This window comes from Schistocerca gregaria, chromosome 3, assembly GCF_023897955.1.
Source record: "Schistocerca gregaria isolate iqSchGreg1 chromosome 3, iqSchGreg1.2, whole genome shotgun sequence".
In the NCBI taxonomy this organism is placed as follows: domain Eukaryota; kingdom Metazoa; phylum Arthropoda; class Insecta; order Orthoptera; family Acrididae; genus Schistocerca; species Schistocerca gregaria.
The window spans coordinates 854690764-854711051 of NC_064922.1; the positions used below are offsets into that span (position 1 = coordinate 854690764).

At 45.6% G+C, this 20288-nt stretch overlaps 1 protein-coding gene and 1 pseudogene across 1 annotated transcript in view; one reads left to right on the top strand and one right to left on the bottom strand.

The window, feature by feature from the left end:
- Positions 1-20288, top strand: part of LOC126355627 (uncharacterized) — a 791356-nt gene that overhangs the window by 579086 nt on the left and 191982 nt on the right. Inside the window, exon 4 of the mRNA XM_050005990.1 lies at positions 14927-15173. Within this exon, the coding sequence (XP_049861947.1) occupies positions 14927-15173 (247 nt within the window). The remainder of the gene's footprint in view (positions 1-14926; positions 15174-20288) is intronic.
- Positions 12059-12176, bottom strand: LOC126357314 (5S ribosomal RNA; annotated as a pseudogene).

Consider the following 20288-nt stretch of genomic DNA (forward strand, 5'->3'; position numbering starts at 1 on the left):
ACCTACTACTTTTATGGTGACCCTTTGAGGGTATGCAACTCAAATTTCGCGGCTTCATCTTCGTTAGTTTTGCCGGTAGGATGCGTTGTATATTGTAATGTAAGTAAAATAGTGTACATCGAGAAAATCAAGAACCGCGCTGTGATTGAATATCTTCATTTGAAAGGAATGACTCCCAAGGAAATTGCAGAGGCCATACGGAATACACTTAAGGACGGCGCTCCTTCTTAAGCAACAGTGAAAACATGGTTGGCAGGCTTCAAAAGTGGAAGAACGAGTGAGGAAGATGCGTCAAGGAGCAGAAGGCCTGTCACGTTGCCACTGATGAAACAGTGATTGCAATTCACGATACAATTTTGCAGGAGTGTCGAACAACGTTGCAGCACATTGAAACCACATTTGGAATCTCCCATGGGCGTCATGACATTGTTGCGGATATTTTGGGAATGCGGAAAGTTTAATCTTGGTGGGTCCCGAAAGACTTTAATGCAGATCAGAGACGGCAGCGTGTGCATGCATGTGCAATGTTGTGAAGAAAACATTCGCTACTTTCAAGCGGATGAAGACGGCTTTCTTGCAAGGTGTGTGACAGTAGACAAAATGTGGGCTCAGCACTTGATCCTGACGCAAAACAAGTCACACATTGGAGACATCTTCATCCCCTGCCCCAAAAAACAATTCCGGACGCAAAAATCAGCAGGTAAGGTGGTGGTTGCGGCTTGGAATTGCTAAGTCATCGGATATATTCTCCAGATTGGGCTCCATCAGACTTTTTTCATTTTGCAAACCTAAAAGGACTCCGATTGGACAGTGATGATCCTGTGATTGATACCGTGAAGGCTTGGTTGGACTCGAAATGGAAGAACTTTTATTCGAATGATTGGCAGAAGTTACCTGAGCGTGCCCGCGGTTGTATTAGTGTACACGGGCATTATATTGAAAAATAAACTGGTATTGTGAAATTACAGATACTCTTCTACATCTACATCATTACTCTGCAGTTCACACTCAAGTGCTTGGCAGAGGGTTCATCGAACCACAATCATACTATCTCTCTACCATTCCACTCCCGAACAGCGCGCGGGAAAAACGAACACCTAAACCTTTCTGTTCGAGCTCTGATTTCTCCTATTTTATTTTCATGATCATTCCTACGTATGTAGGTTGGGCTCAACAAAATATTTTCGCATTCGGAAGAAAAAGTTGGTGACTTAAATTTCGTAAATAGATCTCGCCGCGACGAAAAACGTCTATGCTGTAATGATTTCGATCCAAACTCGTGTATCATATCTGCCACACTCTCTCCCCTATTACGTGATAATACAAAACGAGCTGCCCTTTTTTGCATCCTTTCCATGTCCTCCGTCAATCCCACCTGGTAAGGATCCCACACCGCGCAGCAATATTCTAACAGAGGACGAACGAGTGTAGTGTAAGCTGTCTCTTTAGTGGACTTGTTGCATCTTCTAAGTGCCCTGCCAATAAAACGGAACCTTTGGCTCGCCTTCCCCACAGTATTATCTATGTGGTCCTTCCAACTGAAGTTGTTCGTGATTTGAACACCCAGGTACTTAGTTGAATTGACAGCCTTGAGAATTGTACTATTTATCGAGTAATCGAATTGCAACGGATTTCTTTTGGAACTCATGTGGATCACTTCACACTTTTCGTTATTTGTTAGGCTAGAAACTTTGCGACCCCCTCGTATGTTAGTTGGCACGTTACTGGCCGTGTGTAGTGTTTCGCAGTGCGGGCAGACAGCGGAGGCTCCAGTGACGTAGCGCGCCACGCATGCCGACTGCAGGAGGCTGATTGGCTGGGCTGGCACGGCGGCGCCGGCCGAGCGGCCTAAGCTGCGGCTGTAACGCGAGCCGGCACTTCCCCTGTAATTGGCGTGTCCGCGCTACGCTCGCTGGAAAGCGTCCATCAGCTCCCACGCTGCCGCCCGCGTAACTGAACACTGCGTACGGTACGCGGCTAGCTAGCCCTTAACGTGTCCGCTTGTGCTGTGCCCGAGGTTCCATTCAAAACGTCCGCCGCAGTTAACTACCCTACCTGCCACCGCTGCGGTCAAGAAAACGAGGACATTCGCGCGTCCAGGGAGACACTTAAGAGGTGGCGAACAACGGTATCGCTCGAGATGGCTACGTCGTCTATCTTTGTTATTAAAACAACACGGCCGCCAACACTAACATTAGCGATAAGGACTGCTAGAAAGTAACGCCAGAATGGCGGAAAGCCGAAGGCGCTGGAAACACCGGAGAATTCACTGGCTTTTGCGTTCCTCAAAAAGGGCAGGCACAGCTCAGGTCGAAATACAAAGTGGAGATATTTTGTGTGTCTCTAATAATCATACATACCGTTTCTGTTTCTACAGCGAAGAAACTGGTATATGCTTGCGTATTCAAATACAAGCCGAATAGAGCGCTGCGGGTTACCGAGCGAGGTGGCGCAGTGGCTAGCACACTGGACTCGCATTCGGGAGGACGATGGTCCAATCCCGCGTCCGGCCATCCTGATTTAGGTTTTCCGTGATCTCCCTAAATCGCTCTAGGCAAATGCCGGGATGGTTCCTGTGAAAGGGCACGGCCGACTTCCTTCCGCGTCCTTCCTTAATCCGATAGACCGATGACCTCGCTGTCTCTTCTCCTTCCCCAAACAACCAACCGACAGCGCTGCGGTTGGCTACGCCTGCATAAGACGTCTGGCGCAGTAGTTAGATCGGTTACTGCTGCTACAATGGCACGTTATCCAGTTTGAAAGTGGTGTTAGTAGACGCAGGAGCGATGGGACACAGCATCTCCGAAGTAGCGATGAAGTGGGGATTTTCCCGTACGACCATTTCACTAGTGTATTGTGAATATCAGGAATCCGGTAAAACATCAACTCTCAGACATCGCCGCTGCCGAAAAAGATCCTAGAAGAATGGAACCTGTGACGACTGAAAAATCTTTCAACGCGACAAAAGTGCAGCCTGCCGCAAATTGCTGCAGATTTCAATGCTGGGCCACAAACAGTGTGCGAACAGTTCAGTGAAACATCATCGATATGGGCTTTCGGAGCCGAAGTCCCACTGGTGAATCCTTGGTGACTGCATGACACTAAGCTTTACGCCTCTGCTGGGCCCGTCAATATCAACATTGGACTATCGATGACTGGAAACATGTTGCCTGCTCGGACGAGTCTCGTTTCAAATTGTATCGAGCGGCTGGATGTGTACGCGCATGGAGACAACCACATCAATCCATGAACCCTTTGTCAGCAAGGGACTGTTCAAGCTTGTGGAGGCTCTGTAATGGTGTGAGGCGTGTGCAGCTGGAGTGGTATGGGGCTCCCGATACATCTAGATACCACATTCACGTCCATTGTGCATTCAGACGGACTTGGTCGATTCCAGCAGGACAACGCGACACCGCACACATCCAGAATTCTTACGGAGTAGCTCCAGGAACACACTGCCGCTGGCCACCAAACTCCCCAGACATTAACATCACTGAGCGTATGTGGGATTCCTTGTAACGTGCTACTCGGAAGAGATCTCCACCCCCTCGTGCTCTTACGGATTTATGGACAGCTCTGCAGGATTCACGGGTCAGTTCCCTCCAACACTACTTCAGACACTAGTCGAGGCCGGCCGCGGTGGTCTAGGCGCGCAGTCCGGAACCGCGCGACTGCTTCGGTCGCAGGTTCGAATCCTGCCTCGGGCATGGATGTGTGTGATGTCCTTAGGTTAGGTAGGTTTAAGTAGTTCTAAGTTCTAGGGGACTGGTGACCAGAGCCAGAGCCACTAGTAGAGTCCATGCCATGTCGTGTTTCGGCATGTCTGCGTGCTCGTGGGGACCCTACACGATATTAGGCTGGTGTACCAATTTCTTTCGCTCTTCAGTGTAGATCCATACTCGGCGAGGTATCGTCTAGCGCGTGAGGATATTTCTTACACGAAACGCACGAGTAAACCTATCAGTAATCAACTCCTCCTATGTAGTGACTATCACTCTCCCGCTCTCCGAGGGTTCCGTACAGACTTAATTATGTATTTAGCGAGCTTATCCGTAGGTTTTGATGAATGAGTCAGCGAGTATCAAAATACGTGGATTATATGGCCGTACCTTTTGACTGCATTGACTTAGAAGTGTAATGGTTTTTATATCGCCAAGGGACCGTAGATAGTCATACCAGACCTAAATTTCAATTTGATGCCACCATCGTTCCTTACAAAAAAAGGGTCCTAACAGGAGGAAAACGAAGTATCCTACAAGTGTTTCGTTTCTACCGTATGGCATACGGAACCCTGAAGAACAAGAAAAAGTTAGAATGGAAATATTAGTAAAAGTCATAAGTGACCTGTTCCCGTATATTAAAATACTCAGTTGATTTTCGAAGTCATATGACGTAAATAAATATAAATATAAATCAGCCAACTTCAGACAGCACGTGACGCTGTACACTGGTAAATGGAAGCTGATGTCACGCGCGAAATTAAGTCACAGAAACAAGGTTTATAACTGAATGTCACTAAATCTGAGATGGTTGTAATTCATTGATACGTTCTATAAAAATGCTCTGAAGTCATACATGGCCTTTTGACTTGTATCAATACAGATACTCCTGTCAACCACTGCTCTGAGACTCTTCGTAGAGTGAGTGATTATTACTTGTCTCAAATCAGGGGGGTACACAGTGGTCTGAGAGATCACTTACAAATTACACTTACCGACGCGACTTGTTTATCGCCGAAATGAAACGCGTGACTGAAGGACGCCGACTGTAGTGTCTAGCCTGTTGCCCCCAGTATCATTTGATCGCCGAAGGTGGCAGCGAGAAGAATCAACCCAGTAGCAGCTCCAGGAGGACAGGAACCGCACTGGCAGAAAGGCGAAAGCTCGCCCGAATTATTTAATTACACCTAACCAGAAACAATTATTTCGAATCACATTTTATTCCGGTTATAAGACACCTGTAGTTTAAAAGACAAATTAGTTTGTTGACAAAATACAGGTTAGTGTTCGGAATTAGTCTTTAAGTGCTAAAAATTCTTACGAGCTGTATTTAACGTTTCTGAAAAAGCTGCTCCCAAAATCGAAAAAAGGGGGGGTGGGGCGTCCTGGGGTACATATCGTATTTAAGCTAGTTTTTAGTTTAGCCTGGACCAGCTGCCATTTGTATAGCCATTCGAACACGTGTTTCATTTTGTCTTTGTTTACTATATATCTAGCAAGGTTAGGGCGACGCATCTGAGCTGGTGCCCAGGTAAATTGTGCGAATCGATTAATTCCTTTTGCAAAAGATTTTAACTGGCCTGAAATTAAAGCCCATCTAATGGCACATTTTTTATGTGCACCGTTTGGTTTTTTATGAGCAAAAACCACGTTCAAAAAAAAGTGTCGTTTAAATAACACCATAATGGAGCGAGACTGATGGTTGAAATTTGTTCCACTGGTGTATTGGATCTTGGTGTAAAATAAGTTTTAACCGTTTAGAAAAATCAAGCTTGGTTAGGATTTTAAGCGTAACAAAAGTTTTCTGGGATTGTAGTTTTAATCTTGTACCAACCGGTTCAAACTTTGCACGTAGGTAGATAAATGAATAAAATCAAAACGAAATTTTTTATGGAAAAATACGTATCCGTTGTCAAGATACGATGATTTAAAGTCGAGCTAAATGTAGCACGTAAAATTCGTTCTTCCTTAAGTGAATGCTCGGGAAGGGTTTACAGTGAATCAAATGAAATAGAAAATGGATTCTTAAGAATAAAATTGAACACTCGCTTTCAAAAATCTAAATTCATTCGAATTTTACGTGCGAAAAACAAATATATTGTTCCACTTCTATGTTGAAAAAAAAAATAGTGCGAATTGGTTCAGATTTTGTAAGAAGGTGGACTGCTACATGTAATTAATGGTCGGCTTGTTGTTTCGTGAAGCTTCATCCGTTGTCACGATATAAGCAACATGGTTCGGAAGACATAAGAAAACCTATACTGAATCAGTCGTTACCCGAGTCCACAAAAATCTGCATCGGTTACCAAACTATGGCGGTCTGACGTCAAAATAATGGAAGAGTAAAAGTTGGGAATCAGAATGAAAAGTGCTCCTATCATAGCATGAAAAACGCGCATGTGTCCTGGGCAGAGTTTGTGATGTACAGGAAAGAAACTAGCTCTTCGAATTACGTGGTAGCTTCAAAGACATTTAAATAAAAACATCGTGACACTCGAGCTTTTTACGATTTAACCCTTCTTCCCTAGCTCAACAACTTCGTGTATGGTAAGGGGTTTAAGAACATAAATACATATTCTACATCTACATCCATACTCCGCAAGCCACCTGACGTTGTATGGCGGAGGGTACCCTGAGTACCTCTATCGGTTCTCCCTTCTGTTCCAGTCTCATATTATTCGTGGAAAGAAGGATTGTTGGTATGCATCTGTGCGGGCTCTAATCTCTCTGATTTTATCCTCATGGTCTCTTCGCGAGATATACGTAGGAGGGAGCAATATACTGCTTGACTCTTCGGTGAAGGTATGTTCTCAAAACTTTAAAAAAAGCCCGTGCCGAGCTACTGAGCGTCTCTCCTGCAGAGTCTTCCACTGGAGTTTATCTATCATCTCCGTAACGCTTTCGCGATTACTTAATGATCCTGTAACGAAGAGCGCTGTTCTCCGTTGGATCTTATCTATCTCTTCTATCAACCCTATCTGGTACGGATCCCACGCTACTGAGCAGTATTCAAGCAGTGGGCGAACCAGTGTACTGTAACCTACTTCCTTTGTTTTCGGATTGCATTTCCTTTGGATTCTTCCAATGAATCTCAGTCTGGCATCTGCTTTACTGACTATCAACTTTGTATGATCATTCCATTTTAAATCACTCCTAACGCGTACTCCCAGATAATTTATGAAATTAACTGCTTCCAGTTGCTGACCTGCTATTTTGTAGCTAAATGATAAGGGATCTGTCTTTCTATGTATTCGCAGCACATTACATTTGTCTACATTGAGATTCAATTGCCATTCGCTGCAGATCCTCCTGCATTTCAGTACAATTTTCCATTGTTACAACCTCTCGAAACACCACAGCATCATCTGCAAAAAGCCTCAGTGAACTTTCGATGTCATCCACCAGGTCATTTATGTATATTGTGCTTATAGAGAGTGGGACTCATCTACAATTGAAAGTATCAGAGAGTGGGGTGCATCTCTAATCGTGCGACGGCACATATGCCATGCTGGGTAAGACGCTGGCATGAGTCGTGTCATACATGACATTATGTATCATGTTACTTTACTTAACGCTATGCATTACGTTTCGTGGCATAGGTTTTAATGCTAATAAGTAAAAAAGCGCGAATATGTCAGGATTTTGCGATTTTAATGTCTTCGAAGGCGCCATATAAGTCGAAAAGCCACTTTCGTTCTTTCACATTCCAAACTGCGCCCAGGGCATTTTTAGCCTTTCTTCTGATAAGATATGAGAATTTTTCATTCTGGTATGTCCATGGAACACGTGTGTTTCAAAACATCATGGCGAGACACTCGTCGAACAATGTTTATACGCAAATGCAGAAATCATTTTCGTATCACTTCGTAAGAGAAAGTGTAATTTGTTGTGTTTCGATTTGGTGTAATTACAAGATTTATAAAATCCATGCGTCTCCAACGTAATCTGCCTCAGACAAACCTTGATAAACAAAGTAAAAGTGTAAAAGATCTCTGCCTTTGAAAATTTTATGTTATTCGCCAACAGAAAGGTGGAATCGACGGCTGGACGCCTGCGTTCTGAGTCTTTTCACATGCCGGAGACTCCTCTCCAAGGGATCCATGAAAACGATAAATGTAATACCGCAGATTTGTAGAACTGATGCCTTACCTTCTACCTACTATCCTTGATCTGCGCCCTTGCCGCTTTCCGCGGTTTCTGAAGATTTTGGTGACGGGAGACGGACTCTTGTAATGTTGCTCGCCAGTCGCCCCGTCTCGAACTATGCTACGCAACGGTTTGGGGAAAACTATCCAGCGATAATGACAGGAGCGCAGCTAGGCTAGGTCGGCCGGGAAATGGTCGCGAAAATGAGGTCAGATCTGTTTTATACGGTCATTAAAAAATAAACCTGTGACGATAGACGTAAAGGAAATTTATTCTATATTCGGGCTACAGGTCACTTAGCGACTATGTCGCAGCTTGTGAAACTGTTACCTGAGTGTTACCAAGATAACGCTAAAGACACCAAATACGGTCAGGCAGATAAGAAACTTATGTGTGCATACATTGCCATTTTATACGGCTCTTACAAACGTAATTAGAAAGGGTGAACAGTTCTGACGGGCGAAGTGTAGCAGTGGTTCTTAAAAAACAAAAGCTTATGCTTTTCAGATCCGTGTAAACCACTAGAAGTAATTAATACACCACGTAAGGCCTTGCATTCTGCAAGTAAGAACTTTGCAGTTGCATGTGATTCATAGGAACGGCGTCGTCAGAAATAAAGACAGAAGATTAGGATTTAACGTCCCGTCGACGGCGAGGTTAAATGGGACACAGAACAAGATATTAGTATTGGCTGTGGAGCAAAAAGTTTGACAACCACTACCATATACGGTCCCTTTCGTGATCTATTCTGCAGGGCATTTCCACTGCTTGGTCAACTAATCTTTCAAACTTCAGAAAGTTACTGTAAATGCTCCTGCTCAGAACAAACAATACGCATTTTTTGAGAATATTTTTAGCTCTGAAAAGAGAACCCACAGCTGTGAATCCTGATACATACACTTGGACGGCTTTAAATAAAGTTCTCTTCAACGTTAGCATGTTGGAAACAGATGAGAAATGTCACTGAAAAAGGTAAGTGTCTTATCTTTAAGATTTCATCGAAGGCGGTAGATATGACAAGCGGTTACATTGCTACGTATGCGCCTATAACATACGTCATTCCTTAAAATCGGGTATTTAGTTCAGAATAAATGTCGCTGACAGCGGATAAGAAAAGTGCTATATTAAGTCCAATAAGTTTCCCGTAAAGTTTGTCGAAGTGCTTTTGCGGATCTCCAGCTCGTATGTTGGGTAATTTACACTCAATACTCCATCTTTCATAGAGATTGAAAGTGTTTCGTCCAGTAGTGTGTAGTATGGTGCTTCGATGAAAGCTAATTCTGAGAGCAACCGAGTAATACCCCGCGGTTGTAAGACACTGGAATCGCATTTGAGATAATGGCGATTTAAATACCCGTGTGCCCATCCAGATTGAGGTGTTCCGTGAGCGCCCCACCGCAAAGAAAAGAAAAAAAAGGCCGCTTCAAGCATATTCCCAGGTGGTTCCTCTGGAAAGGATACGGACATTTGCCTTACGCCTCCATTCTTCCCTTACGAAATTTTGCTCTCCGTCCCCAATAACCTCTTCATCGACAGGATTGCAAAGTCCTTGCTCTCAGAAGGCAAGGCCTTACGCGATGTACTGATTACTTCTAGTGGTTTTCATTGAATCTGAAAGGCATAAGATTGTGTCTGTAAGGCCTATTGCTACACTTCATTAATAACAAGGTCGCTACATATGAGGCCTTGCATGTTAGGCTATGAACGCTCAATAGAGTAGCCATAGTACGGGATAGTTGGCCGCCGGTCAACAGGTACTGGTCGTTAAAAGACGGCACCATTCGGAACGCTTCGTGCCGACCGTTCCGTTTCAGACTGCTACCAGTCCACCTGAGCATTAATGCGTTGTCTGTGTGAGCAGATTATTAATTGATTGATAACAGTAATTGTATCTAAACGCTTTATGCCATACGAGACACAATCGGAAATATTTACTTGACATTTTGAATGTCATTTTTCTTCTGCTCATTGTGTTGTATTACAACAGCCTTGATATCATACTCCTTGTTATAAATAAGTACCACATTTGAAGGGTACTGTCTCTGTAATACTCTTTCACGGATCCATGTTACTTCCGTGTCAGAATTTATACCATAGCAGGTGATCGGTGCGAGTCTCGCACGCTCGTGACTTATCAGCGCTGAAAGACAAACATTGGCGCACTCCCGCTCTCATATCCTGTAATTCCGCAGAGACAGCGTTACTTACCCGCCCGCCCCCCTTCCCTCTGTTCCTGAGGTAACCTGTCTACTTGGCTTACGCAGTAATTCACTATCACCAGTTAAAAATTAAGTACACCTTAAAATGTCCTGTCTCCTTTAAATATTTTTGTTTGTTACTGACCAGAAAAGCTCTTAGTTGACGTTTTTGAATTGGGCTGTTATTTCCTATGTCCATATTATTATAATTTTATGAAAATTCATGATTCGTGCCGCAGTTTGACAACTGCTCTGATACCTTGCGTTCCTAAAGCAGTGATTGTTGCACTGCGTGACTAAAACACAGTGTAGATATATAGTAAATGAAACCCATTTGGCTGTCAGACGGGCTATGCTTGAACCTCTCAGTGACTACCGTAGCATAATCTTATCGGAATCTCGCTCACAGAACGCAAGGAAGTTCTTATCGCGTGTAACGACTGTGAGTGGTACAAAAATGTGACTACACACTCACGGTGAGACAGGAACTGAAATTGAGAGTGGCAGAACAAAAATAGAAAGCTGAATTCCGTTCCTTTATTGAAGGAGATAGAAAAAAGTACTGCCCCAGTTTGCTTCTCGAGCAACTGCAAAAATGAGTGATATAGTTAGTGGCGTTGAGAAACAGCTAAAATCGCCGAAATCGAACGAGGCTCCAGGGCACGATGGCGTCCCCGTCAAATTCTGTACAGCATTTGCAGCTGACTTACCTCCCATGTTGACTATGAAATGCCGTAAATTCATTGAACAAAAAACCACCTCCAGTAGTTTGAAGGAAGCAGACGTCACTCCTGTCAAACCACGAAACTGTTGTCCAGTTTCATTGAAGCCTACGTGCTGTAGAATCCTAGAAGATCTTATAAGTTCAATCGTAAGGAGATATCTCGAACAAAACGAGGCCGGCCGTTATGGCCGAGCGGTTCTAGGCGCTTCAGTTTGGAACCGCGCGACCGCTACGGTCGCAGGTTCGAATCCTGCCTCGAGCATGGATGTGTGTAATGTCCTTATGTTAGTTAGGTTTAAGTAGTTCTAAGTCTAGGGGACTGATGACCTCAGATGTTAAGTCCCAGAGTGCTTAGAGCCATTTTTTGAACAAAACGACATCCATGCCAACCAGGATGGATGCCGCGAACATCGGTCATGTGGAACCCAGCTCGCGCTTTTCTTACATGACATCCTGAGAGACATGGATCAAGGCTTTCAGGTTGATGCATAGTGTACAAGTGATCTAGTAGACAATGAGAACCGTAAAGTATCTAGCAGTCACCAAAGAGGTGTGACCATACAAACAAAAAGGAGATGTAATTCATCCACGAAAGAACAGTTGTCAGACCTATTCTGGAGTATCTCAGCTGTGTAATTACTCCCATATACCACTCCGTCTCGGTTCAATCCCGTCTGCCGGCCGCGGTGGTCTCGCGGTTCTAGGCGCGCAGTCCGGAACCGCGCGACTGCTACGGTCGCAGGTTCGAATCCTGCCTCGGGCATGGATGTGTGTGATGTCCTTAGGTTAGTTAGGTTTAAGTAGTTCTAAGTTCTAGGGGACTGATGACCACCGCAGTTGAGTCCCATAGTGCTCAGAGCCATTTGAACCATTTCAATCCCGTCTCCGGTCATCCTGATTTAGGTTTTCCGTGATTTCCCTAAAATCGCTTCAGGCAAATGCCGGGATGGTTCCTTTGAAAGGGCACGGCCGATTTCCTTCCCAATCCTTCCCTAACCGAGCTTACGCTCCGTCTCTAATGACCTCGTTGTCGACGGGACGTTAAACACTAACAACCACCACCGCCACCACCACTCCGTCTACAGGCCACATGTGGCCCATCGGGACCATCCGTCCGCCGTGTCATCCCCAGTGGAGGATGCAGTTAGGAGGGGCATGGAGTCAGCACACCGCTTTCCCAGTCGTTATGATGGTATTCTTGACCGAAGCCGTTACTATTCGGTCGAGTAGCTCCTCAATTGGCATCACGAGGCTGAGTGCACCCCGAAAAATGGCAACAGCGCATGGCGGCCTGGATGGTCACCCATCCAAGTGCCGACCACGCCCGACAGCGCTTAACTTCGGTAGTCTCACGGGAACCGGTGTACCCACTGCGGCAAGGCCGTTGCCCACTTACTCCCCATATACGGCTCTCGAAATGACAAATGAAAATCGTGGTAAATATCAGAATAATTAGAGCTGATACGTAGCTTCCGACCATTCACGATTGTAACGGGAAAGCGGGGGGGGGGGGGGGGGGGGGTGGTAAATCTTACTGTGGCACATTGGGCATCCTCTACCACACACAACACATCGTCAAGTTGACAAGTGATGCTGGTCTGTAGTTATGGGTTACGATTAGAATCAGCTTGCGATCCGCAAGACTATGGTATGAAATTTTGCTTCAGCTGTTGCTTAATGACGTGTTAATAGACTTATGGCTAGCCTTCAATACGATTACTCTTTAGTGGGATCAAAATAACAAAGCGACTGACAGCTGGTTGTTTACAAAAGAGCTATCTCCTCAACAGCCAACAAGAGGAGAGGCGCGGTCACGATGTCTTATTCACCAGTATACCCACGACACACTACACATTCATATAGTTGATTCGCCTCAACGGGCAAAGAATCCACCACCTTCAGGGAGGATGCTTAATTACGTTCGACCTCCTGAGAGAATCTCAAAATACGGAGCATGGAGGGCACAGACAGAGACTGTGGATAGATGGCGCTGGGTGGAAATGTGGATCGGCGAGGCGTGCCGAGATAGTCCGCGTAGTTGCGATAAACACTGTGTGTCCGGGTTGCACAGCGGTTAACGCAACTGCTTCAGAAGCAGGAGATACCGGGTTCGAATCCCTCTCCCGCACACAGTTTTCACTCTTCGCCGCTGATACCGCATAAAGTTCTGATGCCCCTGACATCAGTCTTTCAATTTACATATATATATATATATATATATATATATATATATATATATAATCTTTTTTTTTAACGCACAATTGGGACTGTTCCTCATGAGCTGGATTAGCCGTTTACAGATACAGGTTGCCCGATGTCATAACGCTCTGCGGACGGCAGTTACTTCAGTTGACGTAACTGTTGAGATTACTTTTCATCGTGTGCTGAAGTGGTGATTTTTTGCAGGTTTCTTTATAATACTCCTGGCCGTTTCAGAAGTAACGTCTGAGTTTGTGGAGTTTCTGTGGCGATGATATTAGGTGCGCAGAAAGGAAAAAGGAAGACATGTTATCTTCTATTGTTACAAAATGTACTACGTGGAATTCGTAATGAAATTGTTGTGCACAGTTTTTCCGAGTCACTAGTACAGGGAATCAGACGTTCCGTTATTCGGCTGTTAGTAGAATCGTGACATACATGTGCACATTATGACCGATTTTTGGCTTCCTATCTTTATTATTTAGCACCAGTAACTGTTTTTTAAAACGATGTATTTAGGGAAAAACTTTCATCTAATCAATCTGAGATTTCACAGTTTAAACATTAATATACTGAAGCACATGCTGACAAAGTTTGGGAAAGCAATTTTTAATGGAAATCTTAAATAATGGTGCAATACTTGTGCGCTACTCACAGAGGCGTCGTTGTGACGTGGCGCTACTAATAGTGAACTGGGGTAAGTCCCAGCATACTCGCTAGCCTCTGTATCTCTGAAATGATGCAGAGCTTGTTTCGCCACAACTCGTTGGATATCTGGAGTTGAATGATATGAAGATGTAGATTCAGATCGTTCAATCAAACGTAAAAAGATGTGCTACGCATTTACTACTGAAATACACTTACCGTTTAGGTACCACAGTTACCTACGTTAAAATATTAAGAGTAATAAATGTCAATCTTCTGTTGAAAAACAGTAGGTTTAGTGTGTACCTCTTGGCAAATTTAATTTGTGCGTTACGACATGGTTTCAAACTCATCGAACCAGCTATGTAAAATCTTGCAACTTTCGAACCTTACCACCTCTCGGAACAATTTGTAGGGACGCCCATGCACAGTTGTTTCAAGAATTACCGGATCAGAACAACATACTTTGACAACTTCGTAATGTGTACTGTGTGAAATGGAACGAGTTAAATTAACTCGAAGATAACCACAGGTCTACAGACTAAGTGCATTTCTGTATCGCCGTGTCGTTGACACCTGCGCTCGGCAGCGTCAGTCTTTCGGTTCTTTTGTTTCGTTAGTGCAGCATCTTTCTCCTTGCGTCTTACTTTCTCTCAGCCTCCTGTCATTTGATCCACGTGTGGGCTCGCGAACCGTGTGATACAAGTTGCTGGATGGGGTACGGTGCCTGCCACGGTGGCCGATCGGTTCTAGGCGCTACAGTCTGGAACCGCGCGACCGCTACTGTCGCAGGTTCGAATCCTGCCTCGGGCATGGATGTGTGTGATGTCCTTAGGTTAGTTGGGTTTAAGTAGTTCTTAGTTCTAGGGGACTGATGACCTCAGAAGTTAAGTCCCATAGTGCTCAGAGCCATTTGAACCATTTGGGATATGGTCACAAATTCTGAATTACCGCCTGTTACCGGTTGGAAAATTTCCTGCTGCCCATACTTTTACTGGACGTTTCAGAGAACACATGTAGATGGGTATTGATAAAAGATGCAGTCCAACAACGGAATCCTGAGGGACACCACAGGTTATCGTGGCCCATTCTGAAGTAACGTCCTCTGCTGCATCTTGCAACGTAATACCTTGTAAATAACAATGAAAGCTTCTAGCTGCATATTACACTGATGTTGACTGTTTTGCAGTACCTCACTGTCTGTGTGGCCGGGTCCAGGCAAGCAGCTGCGCGCCACAGACGGAGAGGAGTGCTGGTGTGTGGTTGTGACACGGTGGCGGTTGCCGCTGTTGCAGGCGCGGGGAGGCATGGAGGAGAAGCGGGGCGCGGGGGCGGCAGTGGGCCGCGCGGGCGGGGGAGGCGGGGGCGGAGGCGGCTCCAAGGTGTCGCAGATGGCGCACATCTTCCAGGCGATGGCGCCCGCCAAGGACGCCGACGGCCAGCAAGGGGCGGCGCCGCCCACGCACCCCCCACCCCCCTCATAACCAGCACTCGCCGCGGCCGGAGCGCCGCCGAACCGTCGCCGGCGAAGACGTCTTCAAGGTGAGCCGCCGCGCCGCGCCGCGGCCAGGGCTACTCGCGCGGTGCGGCCGTGGCCCTCTCTACTCCTCATTCAGCTTCGTCCTGTGCGGCGTGCCACACTGCTGTGGCGCGGGGATTTCGAAGTGTATCGCGAAAAATACGTCACCTAACTTCATTCTTTCTAAACGATGATTAAACTGTCAATACCTTCTCTATCTCTAATATTGGGTTGGTCCATAAGTTGCTAGCGTTTCTCCGGAAATTTAAAACACAACAGAGACTTCAGTCATCAGTAATACACCGAAGAGCGAAGAGCCAAAGAAACTGGTACACCTGCCCAATACCGTGTAAGCCGCCCCCCCCCCCCCCCCCCCCCCCCAAACGCGCAGAAGTGCCGCAGCACGACGTGGCACGGACTCAACTAATGTCTGAAGTTGTGCTGGAACGAACTAACACCATGAATACTGTGGGGCTGTCCGTAAATCCGTAACAGTATGAGGGGTTGGAGATCTCTTCTGAACAGCACGTTGCAAGGCATCCCAGATACGCTCGATAATGTTCATGTCTGGGGAGTTCGGTGGCCAGCGGGAGTGTTTCAACTAGGAAGAGTGTTCCTAGAGCCACTCCGTAGCAATTCTGGACGTGTGCGGTGTCCCAGTGCCCTGCTGGTATTGCCCCAATCCGTCGGAATGCACAGTGGACATCAATGAATGTAGGTGATCAGACAGGATGCTTACGCACGTGTCACCTGTCAGTCGTATCTAGACGTTTCAGGGGTCCCAAATCACCCCAACTGCACACGCCCCACACCATTACAGAGCCTCCACCAGCTTGGACAGTCTTCTGCTGACATGCAGGGTCCATCAGGTTGTCTCCGTACCCGTACATTTTAGCCGATGACGAGGCGAGTGTCAAGAAAGTTCTAAGGTACTCTGATGTTTCCGGGCTTCAGCTTAAAATTTTAGGTTGGAATTTGTAGTGTGCTGCCGAGTGGCTGACCACTCCTTTTTATTCTTGTAACAGGCCAGTTCCAAATATGTGCTGTCTGTTTCACTTTAACCGCTTCCCCTACGTTCTCTTGCAGTTCTCCTCTTTGCATGCTGCTTTTCACTTTGCTACTCTTGACGTGCACACTGCCTGTGTAGACTGTCACCTTTAATTTTAGTCTTATTTTTTGCACTTGCTGCATTTTAGTGACACTCGTCCGTTATTGTTTCCATTCGGGCGCTAAAGACTACACTGTTGAGCGCCCATAACACCATATCCATCCATCCACGTACCCGTACACGTCCATACGTTCGATACAATGTGAAAGAGATTATTCCGACCAGGCAACATGTTTCCAGTTTAAGCAGTCCAGTGTCGGTGTTGACGGGCCCAGACGAGGCGTAAAGCTTTGTGTACTGCAGTGATCTAGGACAAGCGAGTGAGCCTTCGCATCCGAAAGCCCATATCGATGATGTTCCTTGAATGGGTCGCACACTGACACTTGTTGATAGCCCCGCACTGAAATCTGCAGCAATTTGCGGAAGGGTTGCACTTCTCTCACTTAAATCTTGATAAAGTGCCATTGTAGCAGCAGTAACAAACCTAACAACTGTCTTATATAGGCGTTGCCGACCGCATCGCCGTTATGTCTGTTTACATTTCTCTGTATTTGAATATGCATGCCTATACCAGTTTCTTTGGCGCTTCAGTGTGTATTCTCCTGCACTATTTCCAACAGTCCACCGACGCTGGAGTAACTTTTTGATTCCACGATTTTTAAAAGCACGTGGTTTTTGAGGCGAAGAAGTCGTTCAGACATGGTTAGAGTGCATTTTCATCCTGAGAAGTAAATTCCTTGAAGAGTAGAGCGGAAAAAGTGAAAATGTTATAGCGCAAGATTAGGTGAATAGGGTGATCGTGGAATGACATTCAAACCCACCAACCCAGGTCATCTTATATAATGTTGTCAGTATTGCAAACTGCAAGGGGGGAGAGAGATTGAGAGAGAGAGAGAGAGAGAGAGAGAGAGAGAGAGATTGAGAGAGAGAGAGAGAGATTGAGAGAGAGAGAGAGAGATTGAGAGAGAGAGAGAGAGATTGAGAGAGAGAGAGAGAGATTGAGAGAGAGAGAGAGATTGAGAGAGAGAGAGAGATTGAGAGAGGGGGGGGGGGGTTATCATGAAATAGCATCACTTCTCGCACTTTTCCATGATGTTGTTGTTGTTAGACTGCGTCTGCAAGACGTGTCTGTGTTGACAGTAAATGCCAGCAGTGATGGTTACACCTCGGGGAAGCTATTCTTAGCACACCACACCGTCGCTGTTGCAACTGAAGCATAATACTATCTTTTGTGGATGCGAGCTGGTCTTTCTACGGCGAGCTGCTGCTTTGTTTGGGATCAGCCATTCCTTTCTTTTCCTTGTTTTGACATAGACACCATTTCTCGTCACCAGTAACGAAAAAGGCTAGAAATGGCGGTGTTCACCGTCCCAAACCAACCAACCAACCACCGTCCCTCAGACGAGAATATTATTTGAGTTGGGCCTGCCTTCATGATATGAGACATGGGTGGGGTGTGGGCTAGCAAATAGCAATCTCCCGCACTCACGAACTCACCCACATCCCTTATGCAGATTTCCGTCACTCTGCGTTCTCTAATATGACGGGGATGGCACTGCTGTAGTCGCTCATTGTACGTCACACTGATATTGAAACTAAAATTTGTCAGACTTACCGATCGGGCAATCTCAATATAGTTCACAGTTGTGATAATGCCACTGTGGAACCCAAGAGGAGATAAGATTTAATCCGTTATGACCAGCAGAGATAAGATTTAATCCGTTATGACCAGCAGCTGATAGCATATCGGTGACGGTGAGGAAAAATTTGAACACAGCGGGACAAGAATATCGCAGCTGCGCGCTGTCTCCTGTGTGTGTGTGTGTGTGTGTGTGTGTGTGTGTGTGTGTGTGTGTGTGTGTGTGTGAGAGAGAGAGAGAGAGAGAGAGAGAGAGAGAGAGAGAGAGGGGGGGGGGGGGGGAAGAAAATTGTCTGATATTGTTCGTACCTCAGGTACTTAAAGTATGCACGCCTGTGCTTAAAAAGAATATCTCAGTGTAGTCATAGGGTCTTAGCCGCACACGTCTGCTTTCATGTCCTGCAGCTAACTCCCTGCTAATAACAACCTGTAGCTGTTATCCTGTAGTCAAATAGTCGGTGCAGTGGGTGGCATTGCGAGTTAATAAAATACACAGAAATACAAAATAAGATTAACGAATAATTTAATATTGTGACATCTGTAACATATGAAGACGACAGAGAATTATGTTGAATAATTTTTATTCAAGAGAGGAATTACCATATAACCTTATCAGATGCAGTAAAGTTACGAGAATCTTGGCAAACTCCCCAAACTAAATAGTCATGGAAGTTACGCGAAAATTGAGTCCATTTCGTGATCACAATACACGAAAGTATAACAACTAAAAAATAGTTCAGAGTTTAACATGATGATTCACAAATTAACTCAAACGATACGAAGAATAGTAGCTCATTCTCGGCTTACTCTTTCTTAACTAAATCAAGCCAAAATAGTTAGTTCTACTGTGGAGCACATCCAAGACACTCTGGTGTCAGAAATTAAAGCAACAAACCGAAATTTTGAAAAGTTGCGTTTATTTAGTCACAAAACAGTATGAACAGGTGATAGTAAAGTGCAGAACGGAAGCAACTGCTACATGCATAACGGTAGACAAAAGTTTTCTTTGTTTTTCTAATTTAACGTATTTGGTTCAAATGGCTCTGATCACTATGGGACTTAACTGCTGAGGTCATCAGTCCCCTAGAACTTAGAACTACTTAAACCTAACTAACCTAAGGACATCACACACATCCATGCCCGAGGCAGGATTCGAACCTACGACTGTAGCGCCTAGAACCGCTCGGCCACCCTGGACGGCTTTAACGTATTTAAACACACACATTCCAACTGGATAATGCTCTCAGTATGGGGTGTGACCAACTCTGGCAGTAATCCAGGCCTTACAAAGAATGGGCATTTTGTGAATGATGTCATCAGTCTCATGTTGAGGCAGTAACGCCCATTCTTCCTGCAGCGCTGTTCGCAAGTCTTGGAGAGCGGTCGGTGGATGTTGGCGTGATGCAACACGTGCCCCAGACGTGCTATATGGGATTCAGATCGAGAGAGCGAGCAGGCCACGCGACGCCATGCGTGGAATATCTTCCGTTTCTAGGAAAACATCAACCACCTGTGCTCTGAGAGGTCGAGCATTGTCGTCCATCAGTACGAAGTGTGGGACCCAAAGCACTTCACAACTACTGCACGCTGGGTCCCAAGATCACGTCACGATACCTAACGGCAGTTAAACCTTTCCGATTTAACCGTGCAGTTTCAGGAAGAGATGTTAAGACATAATCCCTACCCAGACCATTAGAGATCATCTCCGATATCAGTTTCTTTCCACAATGGTCAGTCCTGAAATCGTGTTCCACGTTCCCTCCAGATGCGAATCCGTCGGGAATCGCTGTCCAGGTCAAATCGGGACTCAATTATGAAAAGACATTGGTGCACTGTTCGACAGTCCAGATGGAATATTGACGGCTCCATGTAGACGTATCCTACTGTGAAGACGCGCCAGAGGCACACATACAGCAGGTCTCCGACAGTAAAGCCACTCTGTCAAAGCTTTGTGTACTCTGTTTGCCTAGCTACAACACGCCCAGTGGATGCTGCGAAATCAGATGCCCGTTGCTATGCAATACTATCCTCTTTGATAGGTGCCCTGACATCTTTGACATGCAGGATACTATTTTACGGACATCTCTACACATTTTGTGAGATTATATCGTGAATTATCCACGTGGTGGGGAAACAGTGGTTCGTTGCGTTAGTTTTGAACACAAGCGTGTAAAGTGCCTTCAAAATTTAGTGTTGTAGCAGCCGTTGACCGTCCAGAAACAATCACGTGTACAACTGAATCGTGCTTGTTGCCCTAGATAGTCCTGTCTTCTTCCTAAACTCGCATAAACGTGTCCAGAATCGCCGCCCCCCCTCCCCCCCTTGAACTCTTCACTCGAGAAATCGCAGTCTCCAAGTCACTCCCATAGCCTTGCACTACAATCTGTTTCT